The 22,338-nt window shown below is 49.9% G+C and overlaps 2 protein-coding genes across 2 annotated transcripts; both read left to right on the top strand.

The window, feature by feature from the left end:
* The first annotated feature begins 12,437 nt into the window (after positions 1 to 12,437).
* Positions 12,438 to 16,286, top strand: CDSN (corneodesmosin). Its single transcript, XM_042937252.1, has 2 exons — positions 12,438 to 12,522; positions 14,688 to 16,286. The coding sequence occupies exons 1-2, from the start codon at positions 12,438 to 12,440 to the stop codon at positions 16,181 to 16,183; spliced, it is 1,581 nt and encodes a 526-aa protein (XP_042793186.1). The 3' UTR covers positions 16,184 to 16,286.
* Positions 16,287 to 20,125: 3,839 nt separating this feature from the next.
* CB2H6orf15 (chromosome B2 C6orf15 homolog) lies at positions 20,126 to 21,512 on the top strand. The gene is made up of 2 exons (XM_042937253.1): positions 20,126 to 20,269; positions 20,475 to 21,512. The coding sequence occupies exons 1-2, from the start codon at positions 20,182 to 20,184 to the stop codon at positions 21,359 to 21,361; spliced, it is 975 nt and encodes a 324-aa protein (XP_042793187.1). The 5' UTR covers positions 20,126 to 20,181; the 3' UTR covers positions 21,362 to 21,512.
* Positions 21,513 to 22,338: the final 826 nt, after the last annotated feature.

Here is a 22,338-nt window from a genome sequence, read left to right as displayed (position 1 = left end):
CCAGGCTCTGAGCTGTCAGCCCAGAGCCTGACTCCCGGCTCAAACTCACAGACTGTGAGATCATGACCTGAGCTGAAGTCGGACGCTTAACCCACTGAGCCACCCAGGCGCCCCCATCTGAATATAGTTTGAAAGAGTGATGTGATTTTTAACAGGTAAGTATATACAATTCCCTGGAAAGTATACCCTTTACAATATTCAAATTTAAGATTAAAAATGTTAACTGTTCACTTAAAAACGTGTAAAGCATACATAATTTTTAAAAACTTCGTTAAGGGAGTGTTTACGCTGGAAAGTTAAAAAGGCAGGAGCCAAGGGATCTCAATGGCCTAATGCCAATCAGGTGGCTTACCAGGGTTGGGCGCTGAAGAGGGGCTAAAAGAAATTGTGCATGACCTTAAAATTCACACTTGAGATCAAATTTGTTTACACGGCAACCCCCCCGCCCCCCATCAAAACCGGTATGTGACCAGTTTGGGAAAAAAACCAAAAAACCCACCTAATTTTAGTTTAGAAAGAATCCTAGAACACGTAATAATTGTAGGGGTGAGCCTAGAATTTAATAGTTTCCAGTGTGGACTAGGTTCACGAGATTCAGTCATTATCTTATACCTTAATATGTCCATCAATGCCAGGTGCCATGGGGGAATATAGAAAATAAAAACAAACAGTTCCCACTCTCCGGAAGCTTAAAATTAAGCCGGGGAAGAAAGGATTTGTATGAAAAGTTAAATAACAATGTCACAGACAGGATGCGAGTAACTAAATAATTATATGAGTAAGCACCAAATAGCCTCGCCAATAAACGCCGTGAGTCCAGAAGGGAGTCACGGGGAGCTGGAATAGTCAGAGGAGGCTTCCTGGAAGAAGGCACGCGCGCGGGGGAAGGGCAGGTCGCCGGGCTGCGGGCCGCGCTGGGGAGAATGTGGGTAGGGGCGGCTCCAGCGAAGGCGCAGGCGCAAACTTACCCGACGCCCAAGCCCTGCAGGACCCGCCCCTGCTCACCGGTGCTCTGGCAGTCCCCGCCTCCTGCCTTTTTGGTGCGGCTCCCAGTGTCTGGAAAGGGTTTCCTGTCTCCAGCCGGTGGTATTTCTCTTCAATGACGCCGCGCCCCACTCACCTGCGCCCCACTCACCTGCGCCCCCTCCCCTGCGCTACCGCGGTCTGCGGCGCAACAGTGCGTGGAACAAAACTCAGAGGACAAGGATTTATTTCCGCCTGCCCTCCGCTCCTAGGCCTCGAGCCTCTTGGGGGCAGAGACGGCCCTGCACATTTCTGTGGGATCGCTTTACCATTTTGGTGCCTGTGCCTCCCAGTGTGCTGTCACTTTCAGCAGCCTCGCCTAGGGCTCCCACCGCTGGGACACTGGCGTGCTGGAAGAACCTGTGTTTCTCCCTCGCATCCTCGCTGCCCCCACCTCTCTCCCAACCTTTGAAGGATGACCGATAAATGTGGGGGTATCGACACGCTAGCCCTTTGAGCCCGGTTGCCTTTCATGACACATTGCCTGGGCTCCTTCGCACTAACTCACTCCTCCTCGTTCCTCCTCCACCCTCACCTTAAAAAAAAAAAAAAGTCCTCTTGAATCTTTGTCTCAGGATCTACTTCTGGGCATCCCAGCGTGGGTCGCAAAGTATGGTTTGCTGCAAACCACTGCGACTACTTATGACTTCATGTGCTGTATGAGCACTGTTGCCAAATGCTCTGCAGATTAAGCTCTCACCTAATTTGCACAGTAACCTCATCCTTACCACCATTTTGGATCCAGAGAGGTACTGTGACTCATACAGGAAAAGACAAATGGCAAAACTGGGATTTGAACTCAGGTCTATCTACTAAGCCAATGTCTCCGATTTTTTTTTTTTTTTTTTAGGTTGTTATCATTTATTTTTTTTATTTTGAGAGTGCGAGAGAGCGAGGAAGGGGCAGAGAGAAAGGGAGAGAGAGAATCCCAAGCAGGCTCCACACTGTCAGCGCAGAGTCCAATGTGGGGGGAAGGCTCAAACCCATAAACTGAGATCATGACCCGAGCCAAGATCAAGAGTCTGGTGCCCAACCGACTGAGCCACCCAGGTGCCCCTCCAATGTCTCTGATTTTAACCACTATATTTCCCCATCCCTTTATTTATTATCTGTGCAGCCCTGACACTGAATATAGTGCCTAGGTCTTCATGGACTCTTAATAGGTTATATTAGGGTTCCCCAGAGAAACAGAACCAATAGAGTATATATGGAGGTTTATTATAGGAATTGGCTCAAGATTGTGGAGGCTGAGAATTCCCACAGTCTGCCATCTACAAGTGGGAGAACCAGGAAAGCCAGTGGAGTAATTCCAAAGGCCTGAGAATCAGGAGTGCTGATGATGTCCAAGGACAGGAGAAGGTGGAGATGCCAGCTCAAACAAGGAGCAAATTCACCCCTCTTCCTGTTTCTTACGTTCAGGCCTCACAGAATGTATGGTGCCCACCCACACTGGCGGCAGCAAGCTTCTTCCCTTAGTTCAACATTCCCATGCTAATCTCTTCCAAGAAACACCCTCACAGATGCACCCAGGAACAATGTTTTACCAGCTATCTTGGCATCCCTTAGCCCAGTCAAGCTGACACATAAAATTAACCATTGCATACATGTTTCATGAATGGCCGAACTCATTAATAAATGGCAAGTTTGGGCAACAGGGAGTAGACTGAAATGGTTAGAGTGAAGGGCTTAGCACCTGGAAAAGAGGGGGATATTGCTGGACAGGTAGGTGGGGGGGAAATAGGGAAGCCAGGCTTGGGAGTTTATATCTGAAAGTGTTTCTCCTCTGGGGCACCTGGGTGGTTCAGTTGGTTAAGCGTCCGACTCTTTATTTTGATTCAGGTCATGATGTCACAGTTCATGGGTTCCAGCCCCACGCAGGGCTCTGTACTGACAGTGTGAAGCCTGCTTAGGATTGATTCTCTCTCTCCCTCTCTCTCTCTGCACACACACACACACACACACTCTCTCTCTCTCTCTATCTCAAAATAAATAAATAAATAAATAAATAAATAAATAATGAATCATGTTTAAAGTGTTTTTCCTCCGATAGAATTGTGTCCAGTGGTGGGGAGGCTCACATGCATGCCTGGGTGTGCTGTGGCAGGGTTATATGGAATGGAAGGGAAGCAGTCTAGAACCCTCAAACTGACCAGTAGCAACCCCCCAAGCCAGATGAAGTTCGTTGGGAAAAGAAAGAGAAAATAATTAAAAAAATTTTTTTTTAAACTTAATTTATTTATTTTGAGAGAGAGAGAGCACACAAGCAGGGAAGGAACAGAGAGAGAGAGGGAGAGAGAGAATCCCAAGCAGGCTCTGCACTGTCAGTGCGGAGCTCGAACTCATGAACTGTAAGAACCTGAGCCAAAATCCAGAGTTAGTTGCTCAACCAAATGAGCCATCCAGGAGCCCCAGGAAAATAATTCTTAAAGGAGAGAGAAAGTGAGGGAAAAGTCCTTGGTGTAGCCCAGGCAGGTGTCTAGGACTCTACATCATGCTGTCTTATTTAATTTCCACATTATTATGGTTTTCATGTCTTCCTCCCCTTGTAAAGTATGAGTTTCTTGAGGGCAGAGACCATGCCTTGTCTGTGTTTGTATGCCTTCTTTCCTAGTACATGACCCAGAAGGTATTCAATAAGGCAAATTATTAGCCCTGCTTCACAGATGAGGAAACTACTCTGAGAGAGGTAACTCATCTAAGACATCACCCAAGTGCCAAAGTCAAGATGATGCAGGACTGCTTGCTCCAAACTAGTTCTTCCCCGTTTGACACAATAGGTGGGTGAGTGGGAGGGAAAAGGGGGAGGCATGAGGTAATTGGAGATTTTAATACCTATTAATAGGCAGCAGGTATTGACACCCAAACTTGGTGTGTTTATCAGTTGGAAAGGAGACTGAGTGGGACTGGAGGGTATGGAGCATTAACACAGGGGAACCCATTGTGCCAGCTTATCCATTCACTGCTTCTTCCCATCTACTTTGGCTGACCTCAGCTAGGAGTGAATGCAGTGGGGACAGTATTGCATCTTATGTCAACAAGGAGTCATAGAATCAAATAATACAATAGGATCATGGATTTAGAGAACAATAGTTCAGTACCTTGGACTGGTAGGCAGTCCATAAATGCTTGGTCAATGAAAGGAAAGAATCTAGAACTTGTATCATGGTATACTCTAATTATAGAAGCTGAGTTAACTTGGGAAGGCATCAGGCACAGCCCTCAGCCTTTGGGCAGGCCAGTGATGTCTTTGGACTAGACAGAAGAGATGGTTGTCTGCTCTTCTTTGAAGATCTCTGGGCAGGGAAACTCCAAACCACTCATTTGTTCATCCATTTGCCCAAATGACAATCGTTTATTGAGCATCCACTGCGTGGGGTGCTAGGCCACGGCAACAATCCCAGGAAGCAGTTTCAGTCCTCCCTGCCCTCAAGGAGCTCTGTCCGGGGAAGAAACAAACGTGTCAATCATAGCGATAAAATGTGATAAAAGTTAAACCACAGAGGGGCATTCCCCTGAAGAGGGGAATTCCTAACTCCTCTGCTAATTTCTTGTTTCAAATACATTTGAAAACTTGCTTTGGTATAAATTTAAGCTCTCTTACTGTATATTTTCTCCCTCTAATCTTCAATTAAGTGCCACCCTGGGTGCCCAGCGCTAGCTCAAAAAACTCGTTGAATTTAACCAAATCCACCTTCCAAGCTATTCACCTCCCCCCCCTCCCCCCCCCCCCCCCCCCCCCCCCCGCCCAATATCCTCAAATATCCTTAGCCTTCCTTTTGGCAGCTTAATCTCAACTCCTGTGATGGGGAAGACAGGATAGCATAGTGGTGACAGCATCAGACTGTGATCCAGATATTTGTCCCTACTCTGTTATCTATTCTCTGTATGACCTTGGGATGTGACTTTAGGCAATTTCTTAATTTCTAAATTTCCACCCAGTGCAGACAGCCTCATTCCTGTGTGTGGGTATTCTATGCTCCTCCACCAGAGGGCGGCCTAGAGGCTCCTCCAAAGTGTTTCCCTCCAGAGTCATCCTTGCTCTTTGCCTCTAACATCATCCACTCTTCAGGCCTCAGTCAGGCCCCACTAGTGCCCTCTTGGTCACCAAGGTGACCCCTCTAAGGTGATTCAGGCACTTGAGATGAGACGAGGCAGCTCTGGGGCCCTCAGGAAAATTCAGGCATAGGCTGCTTGGGCAAGTGGCCAAGCATATTCATTATTATTTATTCTCTCTCTCATTATGTGCTGAGTTCCTTCCATAAGCCAGGCAGTGCTCTAGGGCTGTGAATACAGTGGTGAGTCAAATAGAGGAGGGCCCTGTCCTCATGGGGCTTACCTTCTAGTGGGGGGAGTGAGCAATACCCAAGATGTATACAGGACATGTCTAATAAGGTATCACGTGTGATAAGTGCTCTAAAGAAAATTAAGGCAGAGGAAGGAAATGGAGAGTGGTGGTCCATATGAGGACTTAGGATATGATTTTAAATAGAAAAGTCAGAAAGGGCCTCTGAGGAAACAGCAGGTGACAAGAAGTGAATAAAATGAGGGAGTGAGTCAGGCCATGGGAATACCCAGGAAGAAGAGGAAAAACCAGCTTAGTGCTGTGTGCCAAATATAGCATCAGGACTGCAGGTAAAGTCCCCAGCTACTGGGGGTAGGCATCGCCTTAACTCCCTGAACTTGTGTCTGTGGCCCCAAAGGACAAATGATCATTTCTGTCTCCTAGAGTCACTGAGAGAATCAAGGTCAATCCAGCACGTGTAGATGTCTGTGGTGATCTGTTACACACTGCTGAAGAGTCAGTGTTGTTCCCTGGTTCTAGCCTGGGGTCCAGGAGAATGCAGCTGGACTAGGGATGCCAGCCTCTGCCATAGATTCTGTCTTTTCTGGTCACCTCTGTGTGTACATGATGCATCAGGTGCCAGGGACACACTGGGGACAGGAGAAGCTTCCTGCCTGAGAGGAGCTCCCAGCCAGAGGGATTTAGGCCAGAGAAGATGGGCCCACCTGATACACCCTCAGCAGCTCTGAGAGCCACACCTGGCCTGGAAGTCCCTCCTGGCACGAGTCCTTCCAGCTGCTCCCGAAAGCTTCTTCAGATTGCACCCTGGCCCTCCTCTCACCCGCCCTCCCTGGCTCTGTCCTCTGGACTGGGGAGGGAGCCGGGTCTCTAATTCTGGGTGACCAATAACAATAAAAAGCGTTAATAGCCACAGTGGAAAGAATGACTGTTTTAAAGGTGAGCATAACGAGCAAACAATGAGAACTGGTGTCCCTAGCAGTCACTCCACAGAGCAGAGAAGAGGACAAATATTATTGTTACTCTGAGAGCTAATCACAGCCTCTGTAGTCACCTCCTCACAAGACAAGAGGGGTGGTGGCTAAATCAGATGTGACCTAAACCTAGCGATGAGGTGTTGGGCCTGGGGAGCATGACCTGCACTCAGCTGACTTCCTATGGCTTGCAGGCAGTGGGGAAGGGCAAGAAGGGGGAGCAGAGAGCATGGTGGGCAGAGCTCCCATCTGCTGAATTCTTCCTCTTCAGGACTCACTGCCTGAGGATGTCCCTGGCTCTGGTTCCAGTCCTCATTCCCATGTCCCAGCTGTGGTGCCTGGGTCCCTTGGAAGGTACCAGCAGGGCTGCTAAGATGGTGAGGACAGATGGGAAGAGCACAAGTGGAGGCTCACCAGGCCAAATTCCAGGAGGTCTGTCCTAGAGAAGAGATGGGTGGACTGGGAGCTGACGGAGAAGGAGGGAAGGCAGAGCTGGGTATAGACCACACCACTGGATATGTTTTGAGGGAACAGAATATATCTTGATGGGGTATAGACTGCTCCTCAGAGCAGTGATCTTAGCTAAGGGCTGGGTGGGATTCCCAACAAGAATCACCTAAGGGATTTTTAAAGTACACAGCCCTGTCTTCCTCCACTCCTGGCTTCAGATTAATGCCTTGTGCAGGGGGAAATCCCAAGACTTCCTCAGTGCGGCCACGTGAGCTCTGCTGTTTGTTAATGGAAGTGTGCTGCATCCCTCAGAGAAAAGAGATCATCCAGTGGAGAGAAGAGTGGCTCAGGGGACACAGTCACCCATGAGGAATGAGGGTGGGACAGACAGGCCCACAAGAGAGCACAGGTAAGTAGTTCTGTGTCAGAGCCAAGTCCATGTGTCTTCTGCTCCCTGCCTGGCTAGACCGAGTGCTCCTGGAGGCAAGGCCTTAGCCACTGTTGTTATCACCTGGCACCTATACTGGGCTTTGCACGATGCGGTTGGGAGGGGTAGAGGGCACTGAAGCCAGATTGGAAGATGTATTTCAGAGTAAGGTAGAAAGGGAAGAATCACCACGTGCTTACCACAGGTAAGTGCTTGGAATTCAGCGAGCAGACATATGCTCTGCCCATTTGTCCTGGAGTCCACAGTCCAGGGCCAATGGTTTCTGTTGCATTTTGAGGCTGTGTGGGGCTGCATAGGTAATGTGCCACAGACTCTATCTGAGGGCAAAGGAGTCAGACCACATGGAATGTGGATTCTGTGCTTGACCATCTACCGCAGGTAAGAAACTACAGAGGCAGGCAGAGAACAGAGACTACAACTGAATGAAGTTTAGGCAGTCATGGGCACACTGGGGCTGAAGAGGGCACAGACCAGGTCGGAACTCCCAAGTACAAATTCATCCTTTCCTTCCTGGACCCGTGACCTACGTCACGAGAGAGACCAGGGGGAGAGTATGAATGACCCAGGGCACACATCCCCACAACCCACTACAGGGAAACGACTCAGGGAGACCCTACTGGGAGTGGGCAGGGAGCGTCAGCTTGCCATCTGTTGGGGGGGGGGCATGACTGCTGGAGAGAGGAGCCCACCACAGGCAGAGCAAGGGCAACAGAGGAAGAGAGAGGAGGAGAAGAAAGTGCCTATGGCTGGAGCAGAGCACAGAGGCTCAGAGAGGGAAGGAGCCCTCAGGGCCTGGGGTGCAGAGTGGCCTCTTCCCCTTTCCCCCCAACAAAACAAGCTCATCTTTTGGGCTTCTTCCCTTCCTGTGTTTTCACTCCCTTGTTCTTTCTTTCAAGCAGTAGCCCTAGGTCTGCCAGACACCCCTGCATGGAACGCTCGTTCTAGAACTTCAGTCCCATCTTTGAGGGCCATGGTAAAAAGAGGAGAAAAGATTGAGTGGAAGGGACAGCATGTGCTATTGACTTTCTCACTTAGGACCTCTTAACTTTTGAGACTTTGATATCACACAAGGAATTTTGCATACACCCATACAGGGCTTAAGGAACCTCTGAAGTCCGTCCGTGGACCACTGCCATTAATTTATGGCCTGGTGTCAGTTGAGTGATGGTACCTACATGGGCTCTGGAGTCCAATAGGCGGGTTTGCATCCTTTCCAAACTCTTTTGCTAGTTACCAGCTGGTTTGAACAACTAATTAATTAATTAATTTTTATTTTTTAAGTTTGTTTATTTTGAGAGAGACAGAGAGACAGAGAGAGGGCATGAGCAGGGGAGGGGCAAAGAGAAAGGGAGAGAGAGAATCCCAAGCAGGCTCCGTGCTGTCAGCACAGAGCCCAATGAGGGGCTTGAATTCACCAACCATGAGATTGTGACCTGAGATGAAATCAAGAGTTGGACACTTAACTGACTGAGCCACTCAGGTGCCCCTTGAGCAACTAGTTTAAATTCAGTTTCCCCATCTGTGAAATGGGGGAGAAAGAACTCTTACCCTGCAGGGCTAGTGTAAGGATTAAGCACCAGCACACTCGTGGGGGGCCTGGGACAGAGGAAATGGTTCTTCTCTACTCCCCAAGCCTCCTTTCTGACTATGCTGTCCCCCCACTCAGAACCTTCAGTTCCCTGCATCCTCCTGCACATACCGCATTCCTACCTTAGCCTGATGTTATAGATTGTCTCTGATGATGGTCCAAACAGCCTTTCTGTTTTCTCCATCTCTCTCTTCCTCTGTTTATACTTCCCAAGCTACTTATTTGTTCTAAATATACTCTCAGCATCACCAGGGCCCTGAGTCTGAGCTGTCTGCTCCCTTCCCTGCTTATCTTCCCCAAAGCCCAGGGAATATCCTGCTGCCTCCTCAAAGCCAAGTGCCTGTCCCTTTTCTCCATGTCAGCATTCTTTTTAGGCTGTCTGTCCCCAGCTGGACTTCAGCTCCTCAAGGACAAGGGCAATTCATCTTCCTCCTTGTTGCAACTTCCAAAGCACAGTGTAGGATGAGCATGCTGAACCAGTGCCCAGTGCAGAATGCAGCAGCAAAGAGTAGCCCAGGGCAGCCTAGAGTGGACACAACTTGCCTTCTTCATAAATGTGGGGCAAGAACTCCCAATCTCTTGTGCTTGGAAGGCACATACTTTAAGTTTCATTTTCTCTGGTGTGTGTGGGGTTGCCCTGGACCACCAGTGCTGTCTCACCCAGTCCACCTGTTGGGCAGGACACTTGCTGCTGGGGAACACAGCAGACCCACCTGCACCTCCATGGGCATTGTCTAATTGGTGAGTGTCCCTCAAGGTGGCCCTGGGCTGGGCAGGCACTCAGCCAGTGTCCCTTCCCTGCCCTCCTCAAGCCCATTAGCTTCAGATTTTCACTGTCTGAGCTGAGAGAAGGGTTAATAATGAGTCCCAGGGACATAGCATAGTAAAACAGCAGAGCAGATAGGATTCCAGTAAGAAAAGAGAGAGTGGAGAGGAGCTGGGAGGGCCCACAAGTGGGCAGATGTGGTGATGGGATTGGGTGGAAAGGGGTGGATACAGCAGACAGGGGGACAGTGGGAGGAGGGCTCTGAGGCTGAATACCAGGCTGTGTGGGTGGCTGGAGATCCAGACAGAGGCTGAGAGAGAGAGAGAGAGAGAGAGAGAGACAGACAGACAGACTGTGCCTCCTCCAGCCCTGCTCCTGGCCGAGGCTGACAGCATCCAGGAGGAATGAGAGGAAGAAAACAGGACAGACGTTGCCACCTCTGTTTGTTCTGAAAAAGAATATCCCACAGGCCTTGTGGTTCCTCCCCTCCTCCTCACCCACAAGGCTCCACACACCTCTTCTTTCGGGCACTCCCTCCCTGCTCCCGGCACCCCTCCCTCTTTCCCCTCCTCCTCAGGGAGATGGGCTCCAGTGGGGTCAGGAGTCCAGGGAGGGAACAGATGTGGCTGGGACAGACACACGCAGGTCACTGCTCTGTAGGGGCAGAGGGGCAAGGAGGCTGTAGGTCTCCTAAGGTCAGCCAGACTGGAGACTTCAAAGGGAGAGCCTGGGACTGTGCATCCTACTTGCTGTGTCCCAGTGTGGGACACAGACAGGACATTGCCGGGCTTCACGTGATAAGCCTGCACCAGGAGGGCTGCGCCCTTAGTCCTCTTTAATCTGTCTGATAATTTCCCATTTGATCCTCACAAACCCCCTGCAAGGTAGGATGACTTAAAATATCCCCATTTGACAGAGGAGGATGTTGAAGTTCAGAAAGGTTTGGACAGTTGCCTAAAGCCAGAAGTTAGCTGGGACTTGAACTCAGGTCATCCAGAGTCTAAAGCCAGTGTTTTTGTTTTTCTCCCATTGCGTCAGCCCTCTTCAGGGGACACTGTACCATTATCTCCTCTTGCTGTGGTAGCTCCAGGCCCCTCTTCCTTCCCACTCCTATCTTGAATGCTGGCAAGGTCAAGGACTAGACTAGATGGTAGCCACTAGCTGCACATGGCCATTTGCATTTAAATTAAAATTAAGTAAAATTAAAAATTCAGTTCCTTAGGTTGGTTATACTAGCCCCATTTTAATTTTTTTTAACATTTTATTCATTTTTGAGAGACAGAGAGAGACAGAGTGTGAGTCAGGGAGAGGCAGACACAGAATCTGAAACAGGGTCCAGGCTCTGAACTATCAGCACAGAGCCCAACGTGGGGCTTGAACTCACAAACCATGAGATCATGACCTGAACTGAAGTTGGACGCTCAACCCACTGAGCCGCCCAGGCTCCCTATACTAGCCCCATTTTAAATGCTTCATAGCCACATGTAGCTAATGGCTACCGTACTTGACAGGTACAGAACATTCCCATCACCAAAGAAAGTCCTATGGATAGCACTGGGCTGGAATTAAAGGCAGGGCAGGAAAGAGGGAATGGGAGAGGGCAGCCAAGGGCTTGGACATAGACTGCTTTTGTGAGGAGACTGGGGAAGTATGGAGATGAGAGTCTGGGTGAGGGGAGCAGGGTGGGGGAGGAGGAGAGGCAGCTTGACCTGACTCCCAGGCCTCTCCCTCCGATACTGATACTCTGGGCAATACTAGTGAGCAATTAATTGGCTGGGGTGGGGCCAGGACCAAAGCAGGAGGGAGGGGAATGTGATGGAGGATGACCTGCCCCTCTTCTTGCTGAACTCAAGGCTCTGATCTGCCAGTCCTGCCTTTCATCCTTCAGGGATCCTGACATCTGCCTAGCCCTCCCTTATCCACCTCAGACAGGAGCTGGCTGTTTTCTGTTCACGTATCCAGGCCAGGGAGCCAGCTGATGGTCTGCAGGGCCACCACCTTCCCAATTAGTCTCATTAGCCTGTGGCTCACCCACTGAAGTCAGGGTCACCAGCTGTGGGGGAGAGGCCATGAGTGGCCTGTGAGTAACTTCAGACCTAGCTATGACAGTGGTTCCCAGCCCAGGCCTCTCCTCAGGCTGAGGCCCTTGCAACCAGCACCCTTTGTACTATCCCAGGAGCACCCCCAGAAGGGAGAGATCAGAGAGCTGGTGCTTGGAGTGCAGACTCCTAGTTAAGAGGGAAAAGGCTCAATTCATTGATGGAACACATAATAGGTGTGGCAAGCATGGAACTTGGACAATGACAACAAGGTGGGAAGGAAGGGGGTACTGGGGATGCAGTGTGGAAAGTGGAGGCTGAGTGATGGATCCCAAGGAAAGGGACAAATTCAGGGGCTGTGGATGGGAAACCAGGTGGGGTTAACCATGTGGTGGGGTGTGGGACCAGAGCAGGCACTCTGTTGTGGACAGGAAAGTAGAAAGGTCCATGTCTGTGCATGGAAGGACTGGGACAGGCCAACACCAGGGCAGGCAGGAGAGTGAAGGAGCCAGGTGACTGGGTCCTGTGGTGAGAGTGGCCACCTGAGTGGGTAGAGCCCCCAGTTCCAGGTTAGGCAATGAGGAACATGGGTAGGCTGGTCAGGTGGCAGGAATTGTTAAGGGCTCCGTGGCCACAGGTACCCCACACTGAAGCCACCTCTGCCGCTGAGTAGGCAGATGCCCCAACTGATTACTTCAGCTCCTCCCAACCACACCAAGTTGCCCCGGGCACCTGCCCCTCCACTTCCCCACCCCTACCCACAGTGACTCCTGCCCAGAGAATGTCCAGCCCTGGCATAAAGGCCCTGGGCTGTCCACGAGTTGCTGTCAGAAGGCTGCACAGTCCAAGATGGGCTCCTCGCGGGCACCCCGGATGGGGCGTGTGGGAGGGCAAGGAATGATGGCATTGCTGCTGGCTGGTCTCCTCCTGCCAGGTAGGAGGCTGGGGACCCTGGGAGTGAAGGAAAGCAGGGAGAGGTAGCAGAGGAAGGATGCAGACACCAGGTCAGAGGAGACTGGAGGGATCCAGTGGTGGGAGGTGGGAGGAAGCACCATCCAGGGAGAAACCGGGAGAAGACCTGGCAAGGGGGAAGGGCAGGGACTCTGGAATCTGATGCTTCAGTCTGAGGACTGCTCCTCACTGCCTTGTCACTCCAGGTAAGTTACGTAAATCTTCTGAGCCACAGTTTCTGAGACTCTAGAACAGGGTTAATGATAACACTTAGCTCTAGTTTCTCTGAGTCTCAAATTAAATAATGTATATATGTAAGTGCTTTGGAAATTCTAGAGGGTTTGGTTGTATAAATGTTGGTCATTGTTGTTATTACTATTATCAATTATTAGAACACTGGAAGATGAAGACTGTATATTTAATAGTAATAATTGTTACCATTTATAGAATGCTTTTCATGTGCCAGACACTATTCCAACACTTTACATTAGCACTTTTATAAAAAAGCTTATTTATTTATTTTGAGAGAGACAGAGAGAGACAGAAAGTGAACAGGGGAGGGGCAGAGAGAGAGAGGGAGTGAGAGAATCCCAAGCAGGCTCTTTGCTGACAGCATGGGGCTTGGACTCACTAACCATGAGATCGTGGCCTGAGCCAATATCAAGAGTTGGACACTTAACAGAATGAGCCACCCAGGCACCCCTACATTAGCACTTTTGATCAGAAGAACTGTATGAGAGATTTGTTATTCCCATTGTACCCCTGAAGACACTGAGGCTAGGCCAATTTAGTAGACTGGCTCAAGATCACAAATTAGAAAGCAGTAAAGCCAGGCTCCATCCAAACCAGGGTTTTGCTGTTGACCACCAGGTATTTGCAGTGATGCTGCCCATGGCCCCGTGGGTGGAAAGCAGACCATGTGGCTTGGCGGAGCAGAGAAGGAGAGCAGGAATTCTCCATGATTAGTGAGGCTGAATGAGGGAGGCTGCAGGCAGAGTTGGGATTTGGTGTGGAGGGGGACACAGAGAACTTCTCTTTGAGGAGAGAATGGGGACATCACAGACTGAGGAGAAACTGGTTATTGGTGGACAGATTTGACCTCTCCAAATGTATAAACTAAAGCTCAGAGAGGTTTAGTCACTCGCTAGTATGAAACTCTGCTCACACTGCTTGGGACCTTTAGGAGCTGAGTGGAGAAAGACTGGGGGTAAGGTGAGCCTGGGGTTAGAAGCAAAGGGTTGGTTAAAAAAAGAAGTGGTTTCACATCTGTCAGGGATGTAACGACAGGAGACTGGGGGGCAGGCAGGCATGGTGTGATAGCTGGGTGGGGAGAGAAGGAAGCTGATAATGGTCATGAGCCTGGGAGGAGGGTTCCATCTTCGTGTCCCTGGGCTGTGCCAGGACAGCAAGGGTGGCTCAGGGTGCGGTGTCCTGTCATGCTGTACCAGCAGGTTCTGAAGCAACAGTGGGTGCCCCCACATTCTGGCCCCCACCCAGATTTCCTGGCGTGGGCAATGCTGAGATGGGAACAGAACTCCAACCCTTTACCCAAGCCTGGACCCTCCCAAGGAGGCTGGTGACTGAATCTTAGTCCCCAAGTACCCTAGCCCTTACCTTAGTCCCTCTACCACTGGCTTCCTCTTTTCTCAGTCTCATTTGTTACTTTTCCTTTCCTTCCCAGTCCGTTGTTGTTTGTCTTGTCTTCTCTTTCCATTTGGTCCCTCAATCTTACCTGGGATTCTTTCCCTCAGGACTTATGCCCCATCTTGAGGAGTCTCTGTCACTCCCATGCTTTGTCTCTCTGGGGTCCTTCCTTTTGGACCCATTAGCTCCTATTTCTCTTCTCTGTTTCTCTTATCTTTCTTTAATACCTCCTGCTTTGGAGTCTCATTTTCTTTTTCTCTGGTAGATGTTTGGCTTCTGTCTCTGCCCCCTCCCAGAACACTGAAACTGCCCTACCTTTACAGACAACAGCCAGTTCTCCCTTCCTTTTCCATCCCAAGCTCTCCCTGGGCTCCTCTCAGAGAAGCCAGAGAAGATGACAGATGGGCTTGAAAGAAGTCAGAAGCAGATGACTCAGATGGGCTTGAAAGCTGAGGGGGCAAGCCAAGCCACTCTGGCCCTTACTAACCACTACTTCCTCCTCAGGGACCTTGGCTAAGAGCATCGGGACCTTCTCAGACCCCTGCAAGGACGTGCGTATCACCTCCCCCAATGACCCCTGTCTCATTGGGAAGAGTGGTTCCAGTAGCTTCAGTGGCCACAGTGGCTCCAGCAGCTCCAGCAGTTCCATTTCCGGTTCCAGTGGCTCCAGTGGCAGCTCTGGTGGTGGCCCCAGTGGTTCTGGTGTCTCCAGTGGTGGCTCCAGCGGATCCAGTGTCGCCCAGGGTGGTTCTTCAGGATCTTCATTATTTAAGCCAGGAACAGGGTATTCCCAGATCAGCTACTCCTCAGGATCCAGCTCCTCCCAGTCGGGAAGCAGCTCCTCCCAATCAGGAAGCAGCAGCAGCTCCTCCCAGTCAGGAAGCGGCAGTTCCCAGCCAGGGTCTGGCTCCGCTCTACCAATCAGTGGTGATTCTTCCCGCTTACTAATAAGCTCTTCCCAGTCTGGAGAAGGCTCAAGCTCATCTGTTTCCCAAACTTCCTGGATATCCAGCAGCGGTGGCCAAAGAGTCAACTCTAACTTACGCCCTTGTAATTCAGATGTCTCCGACTCTCCCTGCAGTGGGGGGCCCATCGTCTCACACTCAGGCTCCTACATCTCCAGCTCCCACTCCGTGTCAGGGGGTCAAAGGCCAGTGGTGGTGGTGGTGGAGCAGCATGGCTCTGGTGGCCCTGGATTGGCTCAAGGTTCTCCCTGTAGCAGTGGTGGCCTTCCAGGCAAGCCCTGCCCCCCTATCACCTCTGTAGACAAATCCTATGGCAGCTATGAGGTGGTGGGTGGCTCCTCTGACAGTTATCTGGTCCCAGGCATGACGTACAGTGGGGGCAAAATCTACCCTGTGGGCTACTTCACCAAAGATAATCCTGTCAAAGGCTCTCCAGGGGTCCCCTCCTTTGCAGCTGGGCCCCCCATCTCTGAGGGCAAATACTTCTCCAGCAATCCCATCATCCCCAGCCACAGCTCTTCTAGTTCCAACATCTACCCATCAGGAGCTTCCTCGGCTATTGTGTTCCAGCCAGTGGGCTCTGGTGGGGTTCAGCCTTGTGGTGTTGGCTCTAAGGGGCCCTGCTCCCTCTCCAGTTCTGGAGTCCACAGCAGTTCTAGCGTTTCCAGCAGTTCATCCTTCCATCCCTGTGGCGGTGTTTCACAGGGGCCCTGCTCCCCACCAGGCACTGGCTCCTTTAGTGGCAGCTCCAGCTCCCAATCCAGTGGCAAAATCATCCTTCAGCCCTGTGGGAGCAAGTCCAGCTCTTCTGGTCACCCTTGCATTTCTGTCTCCTCCTCAACATTGAGTGGGGGGCCCGATGGTTCTCCCCAACCTGATCCTTCAGCTGGTGCCAAGCCCTGTGGCTCCGGCAGCTCTGGAAAGATCCCCTGCCGATCCATCCGGGACATCCTGGCCCAAGTGAAGCCTCTGGGACCCCAGATAGCTGACCCTGAAGTTTTCTTACCCCAAGGAGAGGTACTTGACAGTCCATAAGTCGTCCTTTGCATATGTGCATGTGTGGGCATACACGTATATACACACACACCATCTCTCAGTTGGGAGAAGTCCAGGGGCCCAGGCATTGGGTTAGCTCAGTTTCCCTCCTCCTTCCCAAGAGAGCTGTTCTATTTCCTCCATTGCTCCAATATGATAGACGCCCCTTATCACCTCTTTTTTCTTCATCTTCCCAAATTGTAGACTCCAAATCCATTTCCTCATTCTCTCCTACTGTTTAGATTCCCCTTGTACTATAGTGCCCTCCCTGCCAGATAACCACTCCCTAAAATTTCCTCTGTCATTTCTTTCAGATAATACAATCCATTAGTTAACCTTACCATTCAGATTTTTGCCTGGGAAACCCCTGAAATGTCTCAGAGTAACTCTGGTTCCTGAATAAGTCATGCCCACTCTCCTTATTCGCCAAATAAAGCATAGTAAGTACAAACTGTTACCTGAAAGCAATGACCACTTTTCACTGACCTCCCTTTGCCATCTGGTCAACCAACATGCCATGTCATGGGGTTCTCACACTCCCAATTCCACTGTCACCCTCCACTATAGAGCTCATCACACCTGCGAGTTCCCAATGCTCCTTGACTCTCTAGATCTCCGTCTTAGACCCCCTTCCTGCCTGCAATTTCCCTCAATGCTCAGATGCTTCCCTGTGTGAGGGAGACACCAGGGCATGCTCAGAGACTGAAGTAGGCTTCCTGCTCTCTCTGGACCCTGGACAGATGGCTCAATAAACTGTGTGAATTAGATGCAGACTTTTGCCTTCTTGGAGTCCTTTAGGCCTTCATAGGGCCTGAGGAATGCACTCCTATGCTTCTAGAGATCCCCGTGTCCCCCATTTTCACTCATAAGTTGGACCAGTATTTCTCTTATACTTTATAGCTCCTCCCACAAAGGAGGAAAACAATAAATATTTGTTGAACTGAAAGCAGAGGGTGGTCTCCAAAATCCTTCCTCCCTTTTCTTTCCTCTCTCACTGCTCCAGGAAATCCATTCTCTTTCCACTCCCCATTCACCCTGGGGTCTTCCCCTCCCCCTATATGGGGCCCTAATTATTCTCCATCCCCCCTCCATGTAGACTCCTTCTTTCCACCATTATTTTGCCTCATTTACTAGATGCCATCCTCTCTGGGAGTCTGAGCATTGGTTTCCGGGTTTCTGGGGGCACTTGGGACCTTGGGAAGGCTGGAATACAACAACAAGACCAGATTCCTGGTGACTGAGTGTGAGCCCAGGTGGGCGTTATTCTGGGAGCTGGAGGTGGAGAGAGTAAAAGACAGAGAGGAGGGGAGCATGACAGGGAGCACAGCCAAGCATGATGACTCACTAGCTTACATAAAAATGCCCCAACCCATGGTAGAACAGAGTCAAGTGTCCTCTCCACCTCCATACTCTTGCTGCCTCTGCTGCAGTTCTAGAGTAAGATCTATGGGAGGTGAGAAGACAGAGAACTATAGTGGAAAATGGGAGTGGCCTCTTTGGGAGAAGAGAGAGAAAGCAGAGGGTGGTGAGGGCCAGACAACTGTGTTTTAGAGACTGGGGCAGCAGGTGAGGGTTTGGGGGGGTGGGGAGAGGGAGGAGGCTGAGGCCAAGGAAGTTCTTATAGCCCAAGGAGGGGAGAGTAGGCTATGCTTGTCTCTTTAGGAAGGGCCTCACCACAAAGCACAAGCCACCTCTTGGAACCTCTACTTGACTACAAAGGAATTTTTCCCAACCCTAGGATCTAATTCATTCCCTCCTATTGGATAGTGTTAGCTGGTCCCAAATTTAGGACTATTATTGGAATTCCAAGTCCCAATCACCAGAAATGTGTTGCGTTGATTAGAAATGACCTGGGGCAGCTGAGCCACCTGCAGGGTTGGCTGAAGACAGAGAAGGGCTGCAGAATTGTCCTGTTTCTTTCATCACTGGTGAGTCACACTTGGCCTGGCATCTAGCCCTGGACTGCAGCCAATGAAAGGCATCAAGGCCCTTAGAGGCTCCATGCACCACAATTGAAGGATGGGTACAGACTCTGATGTGAGGATTCCTCTAGTCTCTGGTGTGGTCAAGGTCAAGGGCTTTTGGAAATCTGCTGGATGTCACTCAAAAAGGACACTGCCCCCCACCGACCAGTTCTGAGGAGGAGCTCCCATTCATCAGGGGCTGGGGATGAGGATGGAAAAGGAAAATCTAACAGCTTATTTTAGACTTCATGTAACCAGGGAAGTCTAGTCTAGGTGCTCCTGGAAGCAACAGAGAAAATGAAGGCATTTAAACACTTTTTATTGTAAAATTTTCAACATATTTAAGAGTAGACAAAAGAATTAATGAAACCCTATGCTTGCACCACCCAGCTTCAGTTATCAATTCATGGCCATTTGACAACATTTAAACATCCTCCTGTACTGTTAGTTGGGAATATCTACTCCCTTTCAGTATTTCTTATATTCTGTGGACCCATTTGACCATCTGTGGTAGGCAGAATGGTGTCCTTCCCAGCACCACCAAAGGATACCCACATCATCTCTAGAACCTGTGAGTATATATATTAGGTTACATAGTGAAGGGAAATTAAGGTTGCAGACATAATTAAGGTTTTTAGCTGACCTTAGAGAGATTATCCTGGATTATTTGGGTGGGTCAATGTGTAATCATAAGCGTCCTTAAATGTGGAAGGGGGAAGAAGAAAAGGTCAGAGTGATGCAATGTAAGAAGATCCTGTTGTTTTTGGCTTTGAACATGGAGGAAGGGACCATAATCCAAGGAATGCAGGTGGCCTCTAGAAGCTGGAAAATGCAAAGAAATGGATTCTCCCCTAGAGCCTCTAGAAAGGAACACAGCCTTGGTGACTCCTTGATTTTAACCCAGTGTGAACTATGTTAGCCTTCTGATTTTCAAAATTGTAAGATAATAAATTTGTATTGTTGTAAAGCCGTTAAGTTTGTGGTTGTTACAGCAGTGGTAGGAAATTAATATACCATCATCTCTTTTTAAAAATTTATTTATTTTATTTTATTATTTTTTTAATGTTTATTTATTTTTTAAATTAATTTATTTTTTGTGTTTATTTATTTTTTGAGAGATAGAGCCCAAGCAAGCAGGGGAGGGGCAGAGAGAGAGGGAGACACAGAGTCTGAAGCAAACTCCAGGCTCTGAGCTGTCAGCATGGAGCTCGATGTGGGGCTCAAACCCATGATCTGTGAGATCATGACCTGAGCCAAAGTTGGACACTTAACCAACTGAGACACCCAGGTGCCCCTATTCATTTTATTTTTGAGACAGATCACAAGCAGCAGAGGGGCAGAGAGAGAGAGAGGGACAGAGGATCTGAAGTGGGCTGGGTGCTGACAGCAGAGAGCCCAATGTGGGGCTCAAACTCACGAATGGTGAGATCGTGACCTGAGTCAAAGTTGGACCCTCAAAAGCTTAACCGACTGAGCCATTCAGGTGCTCCCAATACACCATCATCTCTTAAGGATGGAAACCGGATCATTTCCTTAGATACAAGGTGTCATTTAGGAGTAGCCTCTCTGATGGGGGGCATTTCTGCACTGCACAACTCCTGTTGGTTGGGGTCAAGGTAAAGGAGCTATAGGGATGCATGAGAAAGGGGTGCTGGAAGAGAATGATCTGGATCCCAAAGAGAAAGTGAAGAGAATCAAGTGTTTCTATTACTGAGAAGGCAATGAAGATACTGCGACCCCAATGGCAAAGATCCTCCTATGCTTGGTGTAGGGAGCCAGGGCAGGGTAGGACTGGCAATCAGTGATAAGCTGTGAACCAGGACACTTGGGTCAGGAAGGGGTGGGGAACTTGAGGAAAGGATTTGGGAGTGGAAACACCCAGCTTCCCTGGGACATTCAAGTGGCACCTGTTGCCACAGACTGCATTAGGAATGAGAGTGGAATGTAAAGACTTATTATTTGCACAACCACTGGCTCAGCTTGTTTCTGCCCCACTGAGAGCATAAAGGGCTGGTTGTCTTGGTGCAGAGGGAAATGTTAGAGCTGAACAAGATGCAGGGCTGCATGGTGGGGAGCAGGGCTCTTCTGGGCCTCTTTCTTCTGATCTGTCTTCATTTCCCAGGTATGGAGGCTGTGCCCAACCCTTGCACCAGAGAAGACTGGGGACCCCAGCAGAGCTGGAATTGAGGGAAGGGGTAAAGGCAGGAGGGTCCCTTGGGTCCCTGGGGAAAATGAAGGGGCTTGGAGCAAAGAGAACCAGGGAATTATGGAAGGCATTGGAACCAAACATCCAGTCCCTTGGCTGTCTCCTCTTCCCTTTTCCTCAGGCTTCTTTGCCCGAAGCATTGGTGCAGTGGAGAAGAAAGTTCTCCAAGACTTGGGAACCAGCTTACCTCTGCTTGAGCAACCTTCCTTGACCAGCCACTCCAACTCTGAACTTCCTCAGCCAAAGCCAGACCCTGGGCTAAATGATTTAACAAGTGTTCCTCTGAAGCCCAATGATTCTCCATCAGATGGCTCCCAACCTGCAAGAGGTTCTGGGGTTCAGAGGTGGCCCCCAACTGAGGAGCTGCCCTCCATGGATCCCTGGCCCTTTGAGGATCGTTGGCAGATGAGGGCTGCTGCCACTGAGGATCACGTGGGGGAAGTGCTGCCTGAAAAACTGTCTTTCCTTCCTGGTGCTGTTGCCCTCCCTCTGGGCAGAAGTCTTTTGCCTGCAGGGTCCTCTGCACGCTCCACAGGCCCAGTACCTGAGGCTCTACTCCTCCACCAGGACTCTGAGTCTAGATGGCCACTCCATTCTAATGTGCTGGGAGCCCAGAGAGAAATCCTTGCCCAACGCCCACCTTCTCTTATTAACAGGATTCAACAGCCACTGCTGCCTGGGCATCCCTGGGGAACCCTAAATCCAGGTGTGTCCTGGGGAGGTGGAGGTCCTGGAACTGGATGGGGAACAAGGCCCATGCCACACCCTGTAGGAATCTGGGGTATCAATAGGCAATACCCAAGTACTAGCTGGGGGAATCTTAACCGGTATCCAGGTACTAGCTGGGGAAATCTTAACTGGTATCCAGGAGGCAGCTGGGGGAATATTCATCTACGCCCAGTTATTAATAATCAGTTTCCTCCCAGAGTTCTCCATCCTACTGGCTTTTCTTGGAACATCCCAGCTGGCTTCCCCAGTCCTCAAAACCCTGGGTCACAGTGGGGTTAAGAGAAAATCCTAAGTTGGAAATCAGAGAATGGAGTCCTGCTCCCTCCCCTTGCAGTATGAGCTAAATCAAGATTCAACCAGTGTGTTTTCTAGCACCATCTCAACTTTTCACTGCCTCCCCTGTTCCCCAAATGCTGATCTCCAATAAAACACAAGCAATTACTAAATTTGCTCATTCACTGTGTCTTTGTTTCTGGGTGCAAAGTAAAGTGAGTTTTGTCCATTCCCATTTTCTAGCCATGCCCATGTCTCTCTAGGATCTGCAGACACTCTCTTGCTGTCCCCTATTCTTTGCAAAAGATCAAAGCCTGGATGTTTGAGGGTGGAGCTTCATGGTCTCACCCTGGTGAGGTGAGAGAGCTGGTTCCAGAATTGTCCTGAAATCTGAAGAGGGGAGAAGGGGCAGCAGGACTAATTGAGATGGCACCTGTGACAGGAGGGAAGGGTGAGGTCCAAGAAGTTAGTACTACAGCCAAGTGGGAAATGAATACCCTTTGATTCAGAGAATAAGAGTCAGAGAAATTCATTTTTTGTCTCTGCTTACCTATTCTTCCCCAGAAACACAAGCTTCTTGGAAACAGAGGATGCATTGATCTCTTCCCTTACATGCATCACTTGGCACATTGTGCCCTAGAGAACCAAGACTTTGAACATTTGCTGAATGAATAGTACACCTCAATAAAGGAAGAAAGTAAAGGGAGAAGGGAAAGGGAAAGAAAAACCTTGGAGTCAACAATCCTACCTGCAGCTGTGTTTGCAGCTTTTATTACCAGTTGATGACACAGTCTCTTCTGGTCACACAGTTTTCTCTCTGTCTGCCCATTGGTTTCCCTGGAGCTCAGCACCCTGTACAGGAGTTGGAGTGAGGCAGGGAGGGGCAAGAAGTGCAGATGGAGGTTAGCAGGAGCTGGCTAGGTGTGATGGGGTTTCCAGAAGGGCACACTCCTGGTGGCCATGCCATGTCTTTCCCTGTGCCA

This window comes from Panthera leo, chromosome B2 (genome assembly GCF_018350215.1).
Source record: "Panthera leo isolate Ple1 chromosome B2, P.leo_Ple1_pat1.1, whole genome shotgun sequence".
Classification (NCBI taxonomy): domain Eukaryota; kingdom Metazoa; phylum Chordata; class Mammalia; order Carnivora; family Felidae; genus Panthera; species Panthera leo.
The sequence above is the reverse complement of the archived record's forward strand: the minus strand, read 5'-3'. Positions and strand labels throughout refer to the sequence as shown.

Bases quoted from the DNA above. Each gene is read 5' to 3' on its own strand.
- CDSN (XM_042937252.1), top strand. From the start codon at position 12,438: ATGGGCTCCTCGCGGGCACCCCGGATGGGGCGTGTGGGAGGGCAAGGA. The intron at 12,523-14,687 runs GTAGGAGGCTGG...CTTCCTCCTCAG, and splicing joins GGCTGGTCTCCTCCTGCCAG to GGACCTTGGCTAAGAGCATC.
- CB2H6orf15 (XM_042937253.1), top strand. From the start codon at position 20,182: ATGTTAGAGCTGAACAAGATGCAGGGCTGCATGGTGGGGAGCAGGGCT. The intron at 20,270-20,474 runs GTATGGAGGCTG...CCTTTTCCTCAG, and splicing joins GATCTGTCTTCATTTCCCAG to GCTTCTTTGCCCGAAGCATT.